The sequence below is a fragment of the Chelonia mydas genome, chromosome 6, assembly GCF_015237465.2.
Source record: "Chelonia mydas isolate rCheMyd1 chromosome 6, rCheMyd1.pri.v2, whole genome shotgun sequence".
NCBI lineage: Eukaryota > Metazoa > Chordata > Testudines > Cheloniidae > Chelonia > Chelonia mydas.
Window position 1 is genome coordinate 117,500,661 of NC_051246.2, and position 20,768 is coordinate 117,521,428.

At 40.7% G+C, this 20,768-nt stretch overlaps 1 protein-coding gene across 5 annotated transcripts in view; it reads right to left on the reverse strand.

Annotated features, from left to right (window-relative positions):
• BRF1 (BRF1 RNA polymerase III transcription initiation factor subunit) overlaps positions 1 to 20,768 on the reverse strand; it is a 229,372-nt gene that overhangs the window by 160,559 nt on the left and 48,045 nt on the right. For all 5 annotated transcript variants that reach the window (XM_043547875.1, XM_043547877.1, XM_037901089.2 and 2 more), the window contains one exon: positions 11,118 to 11,291. In XM_043547875.1, coding sequence (XP_043403810.1) covers positions 11,118 to 11,291 — 174 coding nt within the window. The remainder of the gene's footprint in view (positions 1 to 11,117; positions 11,292 to 20,768) is intronic.

Sequence of the window (20,768 nt, forward strand, 5' to 3'; positions counted from 1 at the left end):
CATATTTGCTCAGCTTACAAATAAAATGCCTTTTTTTTTTCCTATGTGCCAGCCCTATAAACTCAGTCTGAGATGCGAGACTGTTGAGCTCTTTCCTACACATTCCTCAGCAATAAAGATGATTCAGATGCAAGTTATGTATGCAAGTTATACCAGCGCACACATTAGCTTTAGGTGGGGTTGCACAGGCGTGCCCAAAGGGCATGATTGGATCAACTGATTTAACATGCAGCTGCACCAGAAAAACAAGATGAAAAACAGGATTCTTGTACCTGGCTGAGGCTTGAATCTTCTTAGCAGATGACTACTCTTGTTTATTACATAAAAGGGATAATCCTGCCATCCAAGTTAATTGCCTTCTGCAAGAGAGTGTTAGTGCACTGTACACTGATGCTAAATGAAGGAGGGGAAAGAGGCTGATTTTACAAACAATTAAATGGCAGCTCATTATGAAGGTACAGACAAATTCCTATATAAAGAAGGAATCCACCTACCAGAGACTCCTTTACCAAAAAGGTATCTGAAATATTTATTATGGTGGAGCAGTCACAAGACCATACGGCATAGCAAGGTTGCACCAGGATTTTCAGTTTCAGGTAGGATTTACCCTTAGACCTTTGCCTATTACAAACAAAAGTACTGTGTTATAACAAAGTTTCACTGCTTGCTCTCCACCACATTCCTATTAACAAGAGCTCAAAACATTTACCTGATATTTGGTAGTCCTGAGACTAAGTCTACTAGCCAGGATGAAATACCTATCCTGCCACACACTCCAAACCCACACCTTCCTCCCTTTTATTTTAAAGAATGTGCAGTTGTACTATATTGCTCATTTTCTGCTTAATAAAATTTTAATATGTAACTTACTATGTCTTTCTTGCTGTTTATCCCTTTTCTCTCCACTTTCCTATAATATATAAACCATGGCTTATATTTTCTTGCACTGTGTTCTATGTCTGTTTCCTCTACATTCTCTCCCTCTTTCATTCTTTACATTTTCTGCTCTACCTCCTTCTCTCTCTCTTCTGCCTCTCTCAAATCTCTCATCTCTATCTGAGAGACAGAGATTTAGGAGAGACACCGGATAACCAGATGAGTGAACTAGAGGAATAACGGTCAAGAGCTGAAAATCTAAGTTCCCCACTAGTGCTAGGACAACGGAGCTGGGAATCTGGTCAGGCTGCTGTTCCTGAACCCTGCTTGAGGGCTCCATGTTTTGTGGCTTCCCCACACACATTCCATTTCCTCTGGCTCCTGCAAGAAGCAGCAGCATGGCAGTGTCTGTGTCCTTACTGTATGTTCCATTCTCTGCATCCGATGAAGTGGGCTGTAGCCCACAAAAGCTTATGCTCTAATACATCTGTTAGTCTCTAAGGTGCCACAAGTACTCCTGTTCTTTTTGCGGATACAGACTACTCTGTATGGCTGCTACACTGAAACTCTCTATATGCTTTGCTCCTTCCACACTAGAACCTACTGTCTGCTTTGTGGGTAGCAATTAGTGGGGGGAACAGGTTTCTCTAATTCACCTTTACTCCAACCTCTATTTTAGGGTCCTCCTCTCCAGTGATTTGCTTCATTGCCGGATTCCCTTCTCAGCTTTTCAAAGTTGGAGCAGAGTGAAATTGACCAGATGCTCAATTTCGCTGATGCCCACAGGGTTTCCAATAGCAGTAGTCTAAACTGAGACAGACTAGATACCTTCATTCTGCTTTATCTTGGAAAGACAACAAACAGAAGCTGAGACATGGATCCCGCTGTCTAAGACAGGCCGTGTCTACGCTACGGGGGCTGTACCGGCATAGCTATGGTGCCGTAAGCACGCAAGGATAGCCCCATAGTGTATGCCACCTATGCTGACCAAAGGGGTTTTTCCCATCTGTGTAGGAACACCACCAGCCTGAGTGACAGTAGCTAGGTCAAAAGAAGCACTCTTCCATTGACCTAGCTGTGTCTCCACTGGAAATTAGGTCAGAAAAGCTACCTCGCTATGGGGTGTAGATTTTTCACACCCCTGAGCACTGTATCTATGTCAACCTAAATTTTAAGTGGAGACCAGGCCTCAGGAAACCAACACTGCATCATATGAGTCCAACAGAAAAGCACAGAAAGCACCATCATTTCACAACAGCAGCAGCTGGCTGCGGGGCTGCAGACCACAACTCCAAGAAAAAAAGATCTGTTCTAACCTCGAGGTAGCTAACATGAGGTAAAAGCCTAATGAAGAGAACGCAGTCTGTAGTTCTTACACAAGTTAGCACGTCAGGGTAGCCATAAGCTCCTCCATAGTTTTTAACTCAAACAGCCTACCTCTATGAAAACTACAAACTGCCTTGTCTTCTCTAGGATTTTACCACATTAGTTAACTCAAGTTAAGAGTACACATTTTTTCCTTAGTGACAAGGCCGAAACTACTGCCCAAGGGCACAGAAGAAAAAAGGAAAAATAGTATAAAATGGGTGAAGGAGAGAAAGTTTCCTCTCAAGTTCAGGAAGATGAGATAGAGTCAATGTTTGGATTTCTGTTTTGTACGTGATAAAAGGCTTACATGTTTCAGATATCTCCTACATTCCCATGTCATCTTGCTGAAAGTTATTCTTCTCTGATAAGGAATTTTTTCCTTCACATTATAAGTTTATTACATGGAGAAAACAAATTTTGTGTAGTCTTGAGACACACTATATACATATAAGATTATTCCTTTAGCGCAATAAAAGATCTGATTTTTCACTCTTGTTAAGACAATTGTGCCTATTCCGATTGTGCTTTCCAATATTAATACACAGTACGTGGCGATATAAAATGCATGTATCCAAAGTGCACCACACCTTCCTTAATCCAAAGTGAAGCTCAGAGTCACTCTGATTTTTCCTCAATGTTTGTGCATAATAGGCTTAAAATTTTATTTAAAAGGATGACAGGATAGAGAAGAAGCAGGATACATCTCAATTTTAATTAATAGCCGCTTAGATTAACTTTATTCTCAGTAATGTTTTGATACTTTCTACGATAATTCTATGTGTAGCTCCCAAACTGGAAATATATTTTAAATTTAATGAATTCACTTACAACTGACCTAGGAAGGTGAAAGTTCTACAATTCATATTTTATCCCAAGGTGTTTAAAAGGTTTACAAGCTTGAATAATATGCGTAATACACAAAATTCAAAGCACATATCACTTTGGTTAAATGTTTCAATATATTATTCTAATCAGAAAGCCAAAATAGAAAAGACTATACAAACAGTCTGCTGCAAAAGTTCTGTTGCATAGGAAATCAAAATTCTGATAATTTTTTCAACTCATTTCCCAAACTGTTGAAACTAGGCACAATGCAGAGGTCATTCCTTTGCTCTCCACAAAAGAGGGACACTTGCCACATTTCTCTCCCATCATGTGTGCTTACTGGAACTAAACTGACTAAGACTCAAAGGAGAGTTTTTATTTGTCTTCTAAAAAGGACACAGATGTGCAAAGAAGAAAAACAGATAGTGAAAAGGCTCCACTTGCAAGAATACTTAGCATGAAATTACAAAAACACTAAAATAATAATTTAATAGCGTTGCCAACAGAATTTCTGGATGCAATCTGTTATGCAAACAGTTCCTAGTAACAATCCTCTGAAGAAATCAAATTGCTGTCAGAAAGGTACTCTTGCAAATCTTCTAGACTTCATACTTCATAAAAATATATTACTTAAAGGAACGCATTAGGATATAAAAAAGTCAATATTTAGACCTCTTTCAAGCTTTGCTGAAAATGTTTGCAACTTTTTAGCTTAAGTCTTAGTGAACTGCTGTAATAAATACAATATTTTTCTTTTATTAATTTAGAAACTTAAATAATGTTCTTATTGCATTCCAATCTGATTTCTTCATTATTAATATGGAATGGTTCTAATTGCAGGTACATCAATGACATGTAGTACTCAGATTTTCCTAAACAAATCTGATAGTTGGATAATATTGCTCCTATGCTATGTTTTTGGGGGTTTTTTTGGTTGGGTTTTTTTTTTTTTTTTTTTTTTTTTGAGGAATATGAAAATGTGCTGGGAAAAAACATTCAGATAAGACTTAGGAAAACAATGAAAGTAGAAGCATTCTGTTAGAAGATGACTAGCTAAAACAGTATTGCTGATTAAAGCAGAAGTGCTTTGTGTTTCTGGAGCCACCAATTACAATTATGGTACAATATTTAAATATGTTAATGGGTGTTACTACAATGGATTTTACTGCTCCTGTTCTATATGATATCATATTATATAAAACAGTTAACAGTGTGAATCTGTCTTCAGAATTAATTCTCTCTCTATTAAAGAGATTAATGGTATTTTCTCACATCAGCTCAGTACACTGCCTGTTATTAAGTACTGTTATTCCCGGGATAACCCTGGGAGTTAGAGATTTAGCTGTTGCTAACAAAAAGACCAACCTAATCATTTACTTTTTAACATAAAATTTAAGATTTCTAAATATTAAAAAGTATACTGAACTATATTTTAACACCCTGGCAAGGATCTATTTAAAGCCTACAGATATTAAAAATAAATCTAGAGCCTAATTATCAGATGTGCTGAACAGCCACTGAATTCAGTAGGTGTTGTGGGTACTCAGCAATCCTGAAAATAACACTTTTAATTAATCTGCAAGGACATGCTGTATCTCATTCTTGGAATGCAAGCTGTTTTTTCTGTTTGTTTGTACAATGCCCAGCACAACAGTGACTTGAACTCTGTCTAACTACACACTAACACAATACAAATAAATAATACCACCACAGTTGCGCTGTGGTGTGAATCCACAGCAGCTACAGAGACTTCAGAGAAGCTACTCTAGATTTTCCGTGGTGCACCAGAGAGCATAATCTGCTCCTTTGTTTGTTGTATTTCCTCTTTACCAATCCAGGAACTGTAGAGTTATTTTGTTCTTTGCTGGCAGAAAAAAAAAGACTAACCATTGATGAGACTTATGTACACCGAATCCCTTGGTAACAAAGTCTATGTTTCTCAGCAGTAGTCACTCCAGTAAACACCAATACTGTACTAGGAAAAGAACTGTTCACAGACCAAAAACCCTGCAACTGCATCCTGCACCCATAAAATGAAAAACAAACAGTTTTGGAATGAAGTTACAAGAGAGGATTAATTTGACCCTCGCTCCCCAGTATCTTCAACAAGTGGGGGAAAGCAAAAACCAAAACACAGAAGCCAGATAAATCTGATCTCTCTAACAGGGCATTCACCGCTATTGTTTTCCCTTAATCTGCTGCAGATATTTTGTTCAATACCACATGATAGAAAGTTCACATTTTCAGCCACCCGGATGCCACCATACTGCCAAAAAAACCTTGGCCCAATTCTGTACCACTGGAGTCAATGACAATTTTGCCATTGGGATGGGAGCAGGGCCCAGTCCATAATTTGGACCTTATATTGCCAGTGCCAGTAATTTCAAAAGTTTCTATCCTGAGTTAATGACAATTTAGCAGTGCAACAGCCTTCTGATATGTATAATTTTTTAAACAAAATATTAGTACTTTTTAAAAACAAATTTTTCCTGCCTCTTTGAAAACTATTAACTAGAGATCAGCATCCTTATATGAATGTCCAGGATCCTGTACCACACATCCTAAATTGGTCAGTTACTAGTACTGCACTTGCAGCAGCTTTTCCCTCCCCTTTTGATTTGACCAATGACACCAGAACATCATCCATAACTGGCAGGTAGCACAAAGCTTTGAACAGGGAGATCGCAATCTGACATTATAGCCTAAGACAAACTTGTTTCCCTTTTAATTTTTTTAATGCATAGAAGTCTAATAAATTTATGACCCAAAATAATGGAAAGCTGAAACCACCCTTGAAACAACACAACCTGTAAGAATTATTGTCCCACTGTAGCACAATAATCCACAAGGGAAAACATTTTCAAGGGACAAATCTCTTAATTAGAGGACCTGAGGGCCAAAACCTCCCAAGTGCTGAACACTTCTGTGAATATCTTCCTCCACATTGAAGGAGGGAGCAAATTTCATGACTTTATGCTGTATCAATCTCTATACAGCTCAAGACAATACAATTTTGGGTTTACACTCCAGAGGGGGTGTGCACCTGAGTGCCTGGCAATTCCCTGAGCTGTCTTCCCACACTGAGCTGATTGCAGACTCTGTGTGATTCTACAGCTGGATGTGTCCCTACCTGTGTGTGTGTGTGCGCGCAGCAGGACAGGGTAAGGGAGTCCTGGCTTGTGGAATGGGCGGGCTCAGTGGGACCCCAACAGATCAGGTGGCACCATGGAAGGGGGGTCCAACCCATCACAATATGTCTACACTTATACCGCAACAGTAGTGCCACAATAGTGCTTTGGTATAGACACTACCTACGCTGACAGGAAGTGTTTTCCCATAGGCATAGGTAATCCACCTCCCCGAGAAGCTGTAGCTAGGTCAACAGAAGAATTTTTCCGTTGACTTAGTACTGTCTACACCTGGGGTTAGGTTGGCATAGCTACATCTCTTATGGGTAGGGATTTTTCACACCGAGAGATGCAGCTATGCCACTGTAAGTTCCCAGTGTAATTCAGCCCTGTGTCAGAGTTCTCACTACAGGCAGCCAGAACTGGGGCAGGGCAGACACTGTCCTGTCTGGTCCCATGGAACTTAACAGAAAAAGTGACCAGAACCAGAAGATGCAGAACCCTCCCTCTCCTATTGATCTACGCTACCAGGGAGCAAATTGGGGGCCAGAGCTGCAAATGAAATATGGGACCTCCGTAAGGATAGGCTTGAGGTCACTTTACTGTGGTGGGGAAAATCCCACCCCCAATCCACCTCAACAGGACAACACGGGCATCTCCACAAGAGAATTCTTGCAGAGATTCCCCATTAAGTCACCTCGTATGGTTAAAAGCTGCAGGAAAAGATAACGTGGGCCATATTTACTATTCTATAAAAGACTGGGATTTGTCTGTAACAAAGGACACTTTTTCTCAAGAAAACTAATTGAATTTTAAAAACTGGAAGAGACATTTTAAAAACAAAAAGAACACCGCCACTTTATGTATCATTCACCCTACAAAAGTTATTCATAAAGGAGGCTGGATAGTAGGGTTGGGAAATATTAAACAAAACATTGCATCATTCGCAAAAGCTTTCATTTACAACAAAAAGGATTACTGACTAAATGAAATATCCCTTGATTAAAGCAAATTAATATTCCACCTGGAAAATACTATGCAAGCCTCTTTGTTTTGGAATGACCTCTGGGCCAAGTACAGATCACAGACTAACCAGTAAGTCAATCAAAAACCAAGTCTCACTCTTCCAAAGCTCTCTCTCGGGAACTCTAGCTAAACAGTTAAAAAGCTCTGTTTCCATTCAACCCAATATGTAGGGGTGGAAAAGCTTTTCAAAACATTAAAGAGAAACAAGTGAGGTCTGTTACCATTCCAAGAAGCAAATTAAGGTCTAAATTCTGAGATTGTCAAGCACCTGCAACTTCCATTAAAGTCAGTGGTGCTGGCTGTGCTCAGCACCGCTCAGCGTTTGGCTCTAATGGTAGGATAACCAGTTTTACCAGAATTCGCTGCTTTGGAACTTTTAAAACCATTACTGCCTTTTTGTATATTTGTTATGTTATGTCTTTATAGCTCACAGCAATAGTATAAATACATTTTAGAGGGCTATTATAATACATGTTCCTGCATGCAGTTCATCTGAATGCTGCTGAAGTACCAGGTTTAAATAATAACTGGCAAGCCACTTTTCCTTTACAAATATTAGTATGGAGAAGGAATAATGTTAAAAAAATATTAATAAAGGGCCATAATCGCTGTATTGAAGGTTTGCATATCCAGTGAGAAAAGAAATTAAAACACTGAAAAATGGAACAATGAATCAAAGTGATCTGGGATAATCTTACCCATTTTGATAAATTCATCCAGGAGCTAAAAAGAATAATTTTAGTTTGGATTATTTCAAGTGGCATAGATTTGTTTGCTAAATTGTTACTTAAAAACTGCATCATACTACGTGAATCTAAAAGTTACTCTAATTAATTAACTAAATAGTAAAGGAAAATTAAATGCATGGCATTCCAAAGAGAACAACAACTTTATTTTATCTGTTTCTGACTGGAATCTAGTCAGCTATAACTCTCATTGTACCATTAGATCTGGCCTGAATTTTCCTAAAAGGTCATCCCATAGCCTGGCTGATGACATATTTGTATATAAATGACAAGTATATTATAGAAGAGGTAAGCTAATAAGTAGGCCATAAAACACACACACACTCTCTTCCATCAACTTAAACCTAACATGGCCAAAACTGAATTCTTCCTTTCCTCTCAAACTGACCCCACTCCCACAATGCTATAATTGCTGACAACACCAACATCCACCCTGCCACCCAGACCCATAATTTGGTCCAGATTCCATCTCCCCTGACCATCACATCCAGGCTTTGTTCAAATCTTTGTTTCTTCCTCCTAATACTTCTAAGACACCACCTTCCTTGTGAAGGGGATGTTCCACTCACATGCTGGGAAAGGCTTAACATGAGGCCAATTAACCAGCCTGCAAAGTCTGGCGGGTGGGGCAGGCCTAATTAGAAATAAAGCCCAGGGCTTGTTTCCATAAAAAGCTGAGCGAACCCATTTGAGGAGAGGAGGTAGAGAGTTCCCGTTCTCTGGGAAGCAGTATGTAAGAAGACTGAAAAGGATAGTACAGCAGAGCTGACAGGCTACTGCCCAGGTAAGCTGCAAGCCTAAGTGGAGCCAGGGGCCCTGATGCGCTGTAGCCTGCCTGTACCCCTGAGTAAGGGAAGGAGGATTCCAGTCCCTGGGCTATGGGATTGATTGAGGCACAGAAGCCTCTACTTAGGTAGGAAGACGGTATATAGTAAGCAGAGGCATGCCTATGATGAGATGGTTGCTCACTGAACCTATCCGGAATGAAGGCTTGGTTAGTATCCATTTCTGTAAATGACTCTGTGGGACAGAACTCTGCAAAGGGATCTGTCTGGAAAGCCAGGACATTCCTATGGCCAGAGTAGGCCAAAGGACAGTGAGGGAAACTGAGGCAAAGGTTGCTGCAACACCACAGCCAGCCAGGAAGAGGAGTGTTGGGGTGACAACTTTGCCACCCCCTCACATCTCAAACATTGTAACTTGCTCCCATCTAGTCTATCTAGCCCTCCCACAATCCCTCCACTTCTATATATGAAATTCAAGCTTCTCGGCCTGACCTTCTGAACCATTAACAGCTTTTCTACTTCCTATATATCCATTCTATCCTCTCACCTCCTGCCCTCTCCACACCACTAATGACACTAGCCTCATCTGCCCACTTGTCCACAGTCTTCAGCCAAGATATTCCATAATGACTAGAGATTCTGGGTGCCCAACAATTTATTTTAAAAAAAATAATAATAATTTAAAAATACCCCTTTACGGTGTCTGAAGTTGGGTAGACAAAAATTGAGGCACCCAGTCATCCATCATTTTGAAAAACTTGCCTGGGTGCTTTCTTCCATGCTGTTCCTTATCAATAGAATGTCCTCCAAATTAATCCTGAATAAATCTCTTCTTCTATGACTATACAAAATTGGCAATCTGACAATGGAAAGATTAAATACAATCTGAAACCAACAATCTGTCAAGGGGGGGGGGGGAAAAAATCTAAAATGGTATATAAATGTTGCATGTTTTGATGGTACCCCTCTTCCCTCAGCCATCACACTTTGCCTGTCTGTGTGAGACTGTGTATTTTTTTGCCCGAGTGTGTATCTTTACTTTGTTTTAGTACATTGCCCTCTCCTGCTCCCTTCATCTGCTTCTTGGTCCTCCTAGAGTAAAGCTTTTGGGGGCACGGCTGCCTCTTATTATGCGTTTATACAGTGCCAGACACAGTGTGCGCCTGATCTAAAGTGGGACCACAAATATGACAGATCAAGAATAATCTACACCACCCTTAAATGGACATGTAATCTCAGAATTGGCAATATATGTATTTATGCCTTTCCAAGCTCCATTACAAACTTTCAAATGTTCAAGTTTCAAAACAAAAGGTTAGATACGGGCCCGGGGCGGGCGGAGGGATGGTTAATTTTATGTCCGGTACCAGACTTTATTCTCAACTGCAAGTTGCTGTTTTTGAAACAAAAGAAGCTAATGACTCGGCAAAAGGCAGACATTTTATACCCCAGAACCTGAACTCATTCTTTCAAAGCTGACCGTTCAGATCTGTAGAGCTTTTCAGTACTGTTGAACTCTTAGTATCACTTTAGTTACTGAATGAATGTTTACATAACAGATTTAAAAAACACCACATGGATTAATGAGTCATATGGCCACACACACTACCACCTCTGAGGATCCAGATGTCATGGTAACCACAAGTGGAAAGAAAGAGAGAGAGAGAGAGGGAGAGAGAAGCTTGTGACATTCAAGTAAAAAGATTGAGTTTGTCTGTAGGGGCTTATTCACCCTAGTGTTTTATAGTGGACTAACACATTGGAAGTTATCTTAATTTAAAGAAAAAAAGGAGAGATGAATTTAGGTATTTGTGAAGTGTCAATTACTGCAGTATATTTTGCATATGTACAAATGGAAACACTTTCAAGACGGATGTTTTAAACTTAGCTAATTTTTGTTTTGTTTTCAAGTGCACTCATCAACAGTTACACAGACAGCTACAGCACTCAGCACTACAACATGCTTGCTTGCTTATCGCAACCATACTATTAACAATATTTTGTACTTTTTAAGATACCACACTACGATCAAGAAAAAAGTCAGCGTCATTAGGTAGTTTCACTTCACAACTGTAAAGTATCACTTTTTCAAATGTCAGAAGGCTGAGACAACACTTGCAACATTTTAATGAATGCTGGCTTTAAAGTGATAGTACTGAGTCAAATTGGGACCCAAAGTTTAAGGTTTTTTAATATGAAATTTTTAACATACCTAAGTGTAACAGGATGTTTAACTTTCTGAAAGTGGAATTTTATTAACATCACAGGAATAGCGATTTTTCAAGTTTTCGAACACCTGATGTGTTTTACCTACAGATCCAAAAAAATAACAACGTTCGTTTTGCTCAAAAGCGAAAGGATACGAGGTGTTCCTTCTGTCCTACACACCAAGTAGAGACATGCAGCGATTACATGGGTCATCTTTCTCCCACGGGTTAAGTGCTTGCTCACCGCCATCTTGAAAAAGTTAAAGGCAGTATCAAGACAATGCTGGTTGAGTTGCAACTGGTTTCCCAAGTGATGAATTTGACGTTTCCCTAAGAAAAGAGAGAAAACTCTTAAAACAATTTTGTAATTAATCCACTTCTTAACAAAGGATCAAACTTCAGAAAAACTTAGCTTAGCAATTCAAATTACTTGGCATTTTGTTGCAGAAGAATGTCTTTCTTTTAATAAAACAAAGAAAGACTAAGGCGGCATATAATACAGTAAGTTATTTTCAACGATAGAACAATTTCTTAGATCATGTAGCTCCATGGAGATTATGCCCTACATTTTCAAATGTGTCCACTATTTTTGGGCACTCCATTTGAGACATTAGACTGATTTTCAGAGGGGGCCCAGCATCCCACTGAAGTCAACCAGCGTTTTGGTACTCAGCACCCCGGGGGGGTGGGGGGTGGGGGGGGATATCAGGGCCTAGGTCTCAATTTGTGCAGAACTGAGGCAACCACATTAGTAAACATCAAAAACGTAAGTCCATCCTTCTTCGTTTGGATGAGATAGCATCCAAAGTGTGCTAGACACTTTTCCAAACAGAGGAAGATTTGTCCCAAAGAGCTGGAATCTGGCACTTGATCAGATTTAGAGATGAAGTTCTAAAAAAAATCTTATTGTGGTACACAACTTTAATTGCAAAAAAATTATACATTTTGTGGCAAATCACCCAAAACTGATGAAATATGTGGTTCCCTTAACAACACACCAAAGCCATAAGGAAAGGAGCTTATGTCAAAGCTTATTCATGGTTGTCACTGATAGGGCAGAACTTCCTTCCTCCGAACATATTCAGAGAACAGGCTTCATTTAAGGTTTAGCTGCCAAACTATGTTGATTCAGGAAAACAAATGTACATCTCTTCTAAGGTGAAGGCACTTAAGATGAGTCATGATAGGAAGTGGCACAGCTGCTAAGACAGACATGAAAAGCAAGGTCCAGCCCTCTCTCAAAGCTCTAGCTATGGGAAACCATGCTAAGAAGGGAATGTGAGGCTGACTTGGTGGAAAAGATGGGAAAAGTCATGACGAAAAGCATTGGGTTCACTAACATAATCAATGGGTCAGACAGTAACACAAAAAACCACACTTTAGTTCAGTACACCAGACAGATGTTTCCACTACATGTTCTTACAGGAAACATGCATCCATTAATTTCACGGAGATGTTACAAACTTATAAGCATATTTTATGAGGTGAGTGCAAAATTTGCCACAGGGCTTATCCACAGTTTTTTCAATTAAGGCAATACAACAGTGACAACATAATTGTCACAAAACTAACATATCTGTAATTCTTTACTTTGTGGCACCTACTAATCAGGCCCTTCCTACATAAGCACCACTAACCATATGTTAAGGGAGGTGCACAGTATCTGAAAAACCTTTAAGTCAACAAGAAAATTCTGACTTTGCTCCTGTAAAGACACTCACTGAAATCTAACTATGGTTCAGCGTAACTCATCCCAAGCAGAAAGTTGCACATAAACAGAGAAAAACAGAACTATGTCAACTTCACCTCTGCACCAATAGGAGTTATGTGCACTCATCAGCCCATAACTGCTCTGGGCAATTATGCCTCACCCCATTTCTGTATTAGACAGGAAGCAAAACAGGTTTCATCTCCAAAGTTTTTTCAGGTATGTATTATATAAGCTATTGGGGGCTGATCCAAAGCCAACTGAAGTTAATAGGAGTTTTTCCAAGAATTTCAGGTCCTTGGTAGCCAAAATATTTCAAATATAGTCTTCTCCCAAAATTAATTTACTGGCTTACATCTCCTCTCTTCCCCTTCATTGTGTTTTCTCCATAGCCTGCACCCTTCCAGCAAAACATCCTCTATTTGTACCAGAGACTTCTCATTCCTCCTTGTTTCCATCTTGCCCTTTTATTCAGGGATCTGCTTTAAACTCCTCCCATTCTACAAGCCCATCATATCAACAACCTTGCTTGTGTCTAAGAATTGTATACGACTCCCTCTGAAAAACACTGATGCCTGAAGAAGTCCCAAGAGACAATTACTTAGGTGCTCCTTTTCCCCAGGAGCTGAGTGCAATGACTCTACGGAGCTCCACACCCAGGTTGATACTGGGGCAATTAGGAAATAAAAAAATAAATATTGGAGAACCAACTAAATTGTCAAATAATAATATTGTTAATTAAGGAAATGCAGCAACTGTACAAGAGTGTGTTTGGAGTGTGCACAAGATGCTCACTAATCTGGAAAAACAACCCATTTGGAAAAGATGATCTTTTACTAAGCACTCTATTCAATAATCTTTGTGGGTCTAGTGGAAGATTTAATTCTATGTACTAGCATTTCTTCAGCTTGCTTTTGCACATTTTGTTGGTAGTGCACAACACAGAAAAGTAAGATGCTAGAGCAAGAATACTGTAGCACTGCAATCCACCATCAAAAGGACCAATTTCACTCAATGTAGGAAACCTAGAACAAGGAGGAGAATCTTGGAGAGTGGCTACAACGCTTTATGCTGGAGATGTCCTTGTTCCCACCTATAGCACTGGAGGTGGAAGTGTTCTTCTGTTTACATTGTGACCAAGCTCTCAAAGATGTGTATTAACATTTTGCAATCAGTTTCCTATTTCATTATAGGAAACGAGAGAAGTCATCCTCAATGGAAAACAACACACCATAAACCCACAAAAGTAGTAAATTCCATTTTCCCCAGTAAACCTAGTATGAGGCTGATATAATTTAAAGCAGTTTGGGAACATGAGTGTTTCTGGTTGGATTTATCAATAGCGAAAAGTTCACTGTTACCACCAAGTAGGTAAAAACTTTCAGACTCTCCATCTAACTTGCTCTTCATTTCAAAGAGGTGGCTTGACTTTTCTTGGCCTCACTATTTACATGCAAGGACTCTGCCACCTTATGCAATAAGTTAGTTCACCCTTGCCCTTTAATGCCACTTCTTTGGACAGTATTTCCCAAAATACTAACTGCCAAATCCAACAGCTTTAATGGTAGGAAAGTAAATTAAAATCACACAGAAATTGCGCCCATTCTCTACCCAGGTCTTTAATCATAACAATCACACTGATCAATGCAGATCTTTCTTTCGCTTTCTGTTCAGGTTGTGCCCTGTAGCGATGTGATGACTCACCGGTGCGCACCTCCAGCTGGTTGTCTTGGAATTACCTCTTTTCCAGCTTTCAGAGTGCCCTCTTCAGGCTGGTGGCTTGCCTGCCACTGACATCCATGTGCCTCCCGGACCCCGGTGCCCTTTACCCTGGGGTTCTGCCCCAGAAATACTCCCATACTGTGAGTCTCCCCTCCCACAGGAACCCCCAGCCCTCTAAACCAACCTTGCCTCAGTGGCTACTGCCAGTCATCATCCAGCCCCCTTTCCCTGGGGCGGACTGCAATCTGTAATGGCCACTCATCACTGGCAAGGGGTTAGGACCAGCTGCCTCTGCCTGTTCCCAAGCTGCCCCTCTGCAGCCCCAGTACCTTTCTGGGCCTTTACCAAGGCCTGCAGCCTGGGGGTTTACCAGGCTGGAGCTCCCCAGCTCCCTTTGCCCTTCCCTGGCACTGCTCCGCTCTGCTCTAGGTACCTTGCTCCCAGGCAGCTAGCCCTTCCCACTCCAGGGCTAGAGTGACACTCCTCCAGCTTCTGGCCCACAGCCCTCTTATAAGGGCCAGCTGGGCCCTGATTAAGCCAGTCACACCAGTGGTCAGCTTCCCCCAGCTGTTCCTAATCCCTTTCACTGCTGCAGCCCTCTCCAGGGCTGCTTTTAACCCCTCCAGGGCCAGAGCGGGGTAACCACCCCACTACATGCCCATTTTAAACTTCAGTTTCAGTTAAGATGGGGCACAATAGTTGGCAATTAGGCTTCTAGCTTCTTATAAAGGGAACACAAAGTATCTTGTATTCCTTTTAGCTCCTTCCTATACGCCAAGACTGAAGCATCTTCACTTAAAAGATATCAAGAACAAACCTTACCTAGTAAATCTTGTTGTTGCCCTAACACACCAACGCAGACTAATGTGTTTTGCCTATCTTCCATTCCATTCTGCCTACCTCACCCGTCTGATAACTTCCAGGGCTGTAATATGTAACTCTGAATTTGATTTGTTACCAATACTATAGCAATTTAACTTTTCACTTTTGAAGGGCAGGTGCCTGTAACCACCTAACTAGGGCATGAGAAAAGAATCTGCTGTAACAAATTTTCTATCCCATGCCCTTGTTGCCACAAGCACAAACAAATGAAATATGAGCAGCAATTCTTCAGTGGATAAATATATATGGAGGGGAAGACTTGAAAACACATCCAATGAAGCCAAAATAAATACCTTCCAGACCAACAATAAACTAAAATTCAGTATTTAATACCACAGTAAATAATTGAATGGAGAAAGGAGGATAAATACACTACCTCCTTGAGGACTCGTTGCCTGAAGGCTGAGTACAAGGCATAAACTGGCTATACTGCTTTGTAAAAATATGCAGATATCTCCTGGCTGTTCTCCTTACTCAAAGATGTTGCTACAGCTCTAGTGGAGTGGGTTACAATTTTATAAGGACAATTCCTTATACAATACTCAATTCCTTGTAGGACTGGTAAATGCAAAATTTAAACCCCGTAAGCAGGCCTATGAAGGAGGTTACAAAAAGTTTGAGCTTGATTCAAAGTTGAAGCAGGAGCTAGTGGATTCAAAGAGGGGGCAGAGATGGTCTCAATGATAGGCAAAGATGCTAATGGCATCATTTTCTATGGACTGGAGGTAGAAAAATGTGGATGTCAAGAAGGCCTTGAGAGGAGTAATTAAAGCAGATGATGAGAGGAGGACCTGGCACAAGAATTTTCAGCATTAGAAGAAAAGAACAGTTTGTAGAAATGATGCAGAGAAATGGCAGGACTTACGACACTGTCTGGGTATGTGGGGCAAGGAAGGGGGAGGAGTCAAAGACAACTCCCAGGGTATGAATTTGAGTGCTGGAGAGGAAGGTGGTTGACGGTGAGGGTAGAAAAGCAGTTTGGTTTTGGTCACATTAAGATTTAATAGAACTTGTTAGCTCCGTTTTTTTTTAATGTTTATTTTTTCCTCACCTCTGTCTGAATAAATTAATGAAGGAAGAGAAAGAGGACACTGAAGGAGAGGAAGAGAAAAGAAAAAACTGAGTGGTGCATAGTGTGTGGACTGTAAGGAAAAGAGGGAGGATGTTGGATGATACAATCAATAAGCAGATGGAAAAGAACATCCGGAGTTCAAATAGTAAAAAGCAGGCTAACACTGACATCAAAGTGCTGCAAAGGGAGAGAGTGAGACCCATCCCTGGGCCTCTTCCTGCTCCACTGCTGCAGTTCCCAGCCCTTGGTGGGGAAATCCCTGCTACTTCCCACATCTTGATGAGCTGCTGATGCTGTTTACTCAAACTAAGCTGTGTTAATCAGAATTTGTAAACTCAACTGTAAAAGGTTGATTGATTACTCTGTAATCCAAACTAATTTAGGTTGTTCATGATTAATTTTGAAAGCACATTTTTAATAGAAGTTGTATTATCTGATATTTTTTCACCCAAGAAGATTCTACGGCTGAGATAAAATAAATACATGTTTAATCCTTAAACAGCTGAAAGGCTGTCTTGCTAGTGAGAAGTGTGAACACACATTTATCTTTAATGAAAGGTATTCCTTAGCTATCTGGCATTAAAGGATTAGAAAGAAAAAAATCACTCCAAGCACTTCAAGACAGAGCTATTGATCATAACAGTGCATTGTTCTTCACTCTATCAAAGCTTATTTATGCTTGGTTTTAATCTCTCTATTTTGTTTTGGACAGTGTTTTTACATCAGATCACATTTATATTCACATTTTAAAATGGCATAATTATTCTTAGTGATTTCTACAATGCATGTCTACCATTTATAAGTCAGTTGTTACCCTTCCCACAACAGATGGCACGTTCCTGCTGATCTGCACACTTACTCCATCACCCATCTACGTACGTCACTTCTAGATTGTTCTAGGCAGAGGAGGAGATTTGCTTATGACTAGTGATCTGACAGTTTTAGAAAAGATTGCTTTTTCCCTATGATTTTAAAAGATATTTTTCAGCCATGCCAAAAATGTCAGAACTTGCTCTACAGTTATAAACCACATTGCATTTAACAAAAAATAAATTTCATAAATCAGCAAACTGAAGAAAATTCAAAGTTACAGCTCATTGTCCATAGATAATTTTCCCAGGCAAATGCCATCAACTTCTGCAGAATCTGAACTTCTGTTTCATTTTAAAACACTAAAAGCTACGTTTCTATGTTATGTAAAACCTTTCAATATAAACAGAGTACAAATTGATGCAGTGGCGTCGGTCTGCTAGCAGTCAGCTCCAGTGACTGTGCAGATGGTGAGAGGTTTTCTAAACTGCAGCAGAGTGAAAACTAACAAGAGCCTTGTCAGCTTTCAGCGTTCTTGAGAATCCTGTGGGCAACAGTGAAACTGAAAAGAATCCTGTTAATTACATTCTGCAGCAGTCTGGGAGACCAGGAACAGTAGCAGAGGAGCCAGGCATTGGAGTTATGCAATGAGGAACTACAAACTTATGCTGGAGAAAGGATAGAGCAACAAAAATATTCCCCACTGCAGCAGCTATATAACTGAGACAGAGATAGATATAACGCTCCATATCTCAGCAGCCACGAGCCTAGAGGAAAAGGAGTAACAGATACTCCTCCAATCAAGTCACAGAAACCATGGGTCTTCAGATTTATCAGATGCCTACTAGATGGAGGCTGATACGAAAGATAAAGAAGCCTCTGAGAGGTCCAGGGGAAAACACCCTGGCACATAAGAATGACCATACTGGATCAGACCAGTGGTCCAGTATCTTGTCTCTGACAGTGGACAGTGCTTCAGAAAGAATGAACAGAACAGGGCATCTAGCCCAGTATCCTGTCTTCTGGCAGTGACAAGTGCCAAACACTTCAGAGTGAATGAACAGATCAAGGCAATTATCAAGTGATCCATCCCATCATCCAGCCCCAGCTTCTGGCAGTCAGAGGTTTAGGGATGCCCAGAGCATAGGGTTGCATCCCTAACCATCTTGGTTAATATCCACTGATGTGCCTATCCTCCATTAACTGATCTAATTCTTTTTGAATGAGAGTCAACAATGTGATGCACTTGCAAAAAAGGTTAATATTCTGGGGTGTATTAACAGGAGTGTCATACACAAGACACAGGAGGCAACCGTCCCACTCTACTCAGCACAGGTGAGGCTTGAGCTGGAGTACTGTGTCCAATTCTAGGTGCCACACTTTAAGAAAGATGTGGACAAATTGGGGGGAGTCCAGAGAAAAGCAACAAAAATAATAAAACGTTTAGAAAACCTGACCTGCTAGGAAAGGTTAAAAAAGTAGGCATGTTTAAGTCTTAAGAAAAGAAGACTGAAGGGGAATCTGATAGTCTTCAAATATGTTAAGGGCTGTTATAAAAAGGACGTTATCCTCCATGTCCACTGAAGGTAGGACAAGTAGTAGTGGGCTTAATCTGCAGCAAGGATGATCTATGTTAGATATTAGGAAAAGCTTTCTAACAATAGCAAAGCTCCGGAATAGGCTTCCAAGAGAGGTTGTGGAATCCCAATCATTGGGGGTTCTTAAGTACAATTTAGACAAACACCTGTTAGGGATGGGTCTAAGTTTACGTGGTCCTGCTTCACTGCAGGGGGCTGGACTTAATGACTGAAAGGCTCCTTCCAGACCTACATTTCTATGATTCTCTGGTGGGTGAGGAGGCAGAAAACATGATGGGTGGTTGGAGGGGGGGTATGATGAGAAAAGAATAGAGTTACTGAAAACTACACAAGAGATAAACATTAGCTACAATGGAAAGATAAAGAAAGAAAAGTGAAGGGAAGCCAGGAAGGAAAAGGAGGTATAACAAAAGTAAGATGTCTAAAGTTTAATACAGATTCAGAACATTTTATATATAAAAGATGATTGACAGCAGTGCCCAACTGTTCTATTCCTTCACACAGAAGAGGGCTGGTGGCACAAAACTTGGTCCTGAGGATAGTAGGTGTCAGGTAATTTTTCTTGGAGTCCTAATTAAACTCTATCCTTAATTTATCACCTTCCAACTGGTGTGGCAGAGCTCCAACCTTGTCCCCATGGGTCCCACGCTTCCAGGCGGTTTATGCTAGCTTCAGAGGCTCACTGCAAGCCTCCACATAGCCCCTCTCTCTCTAGGGCCAGGAATACAGTTTACTGAGCCCTTTTCATCATAAGCCAGCAAGGAGGTTGGTGAGAGAACTCCCACAGTCTCTGTTGCTCCTACAGCCTCATAACAAAACAGTTTAGCCTCCTGTCCTGACAGGGGCCTGTTTTCCCCTCCCAGGAGGTGTTTCTGTAGTGGTGGGTTGCGTGGGAACCCGGGCCCGCCCTCTACTCTGAGTTCCGGCCCAGGGACCCTAATGGTAGCAGCTGTTGGCAGCCAACCTTTTACTGCCAGAGTTGCTACATTTCCCTGGGCCACTTCTCTCCTGCTTCTCCCTTCTTCACCCTTACCAATGACTTGAGGGTGTCTTTATTAGCCAGCCCTTCAACTGCATTTCCTCTCCTCTGCCTGACTGGAATGAGCCCTCTTATAGTATCAGAGGGGGCTTAATTAGAGTCAGGTGGTCCCATTAGCTTAATGGCCTCACCTGACTCTTTGCAGGTTAATTGGAGTCAGGTGTTCTCATTAGCCTGGAGCAGCCCCTGCTCTGGTCAGTCAGGGAACAGAAAACTGTTAATCCAGTGGCCAGTATATCTGCCTTCTGCTACTCTGCTGTACACAACTGGCCTGGGTCTATCACACTGGATATTGCAGTTACAGATGTTACATATGAATTTCACTACATGTAAATGATGGAGAAAGTTAATGACTGAGCTTCAGCCTCCACGTTTAAATTTCCTTTCTTTTAACTGTTAGTCTTAGATTAAAAATAAATTCAGGCTAAATTGCAATGAGTCTTGGCTGTAAAATGATGTGCCCTGGTGATGTTATATATCAAACCAGTCTTGAATGCTATCTGTTGCGGCTTTGAACTGAAAGATTTGTACTTAAAGAGTGTGTGGCACGTATTTCAGAAGAATTACAATTCCAAAATTTCTTCAGATTTTCAGACTGCCCAAGCAAAGATTTCTTAAAATGTAATATGAAACCTATGTACTTCAGCATGGCTGGTATGCCCCATAACAGAAAATAGTGTTAGCCCATTTATATGGGTAATGTCTGTCTGAATATGAAAATACATTTAAGCCTTGCCATTCATTTGAATCTACCCACACTTTTGCATCGATGACCTCTCTGGAAGGAAGGGGGGGGTCTTTATTCTTCCCTTACATTCCTAATCTAGCTAACAAAAAACAGAAAAACAAACAAAAGAACACAGAAACAGCCACACTGGGTCAGACCAAAGGTCCACCTAGCCCAGTATCCTGACTTCCGACAGTGGCCAATGCCAGCTGTCCCAGAAGGAATGAACAGAACGTAATCATCAAGCGA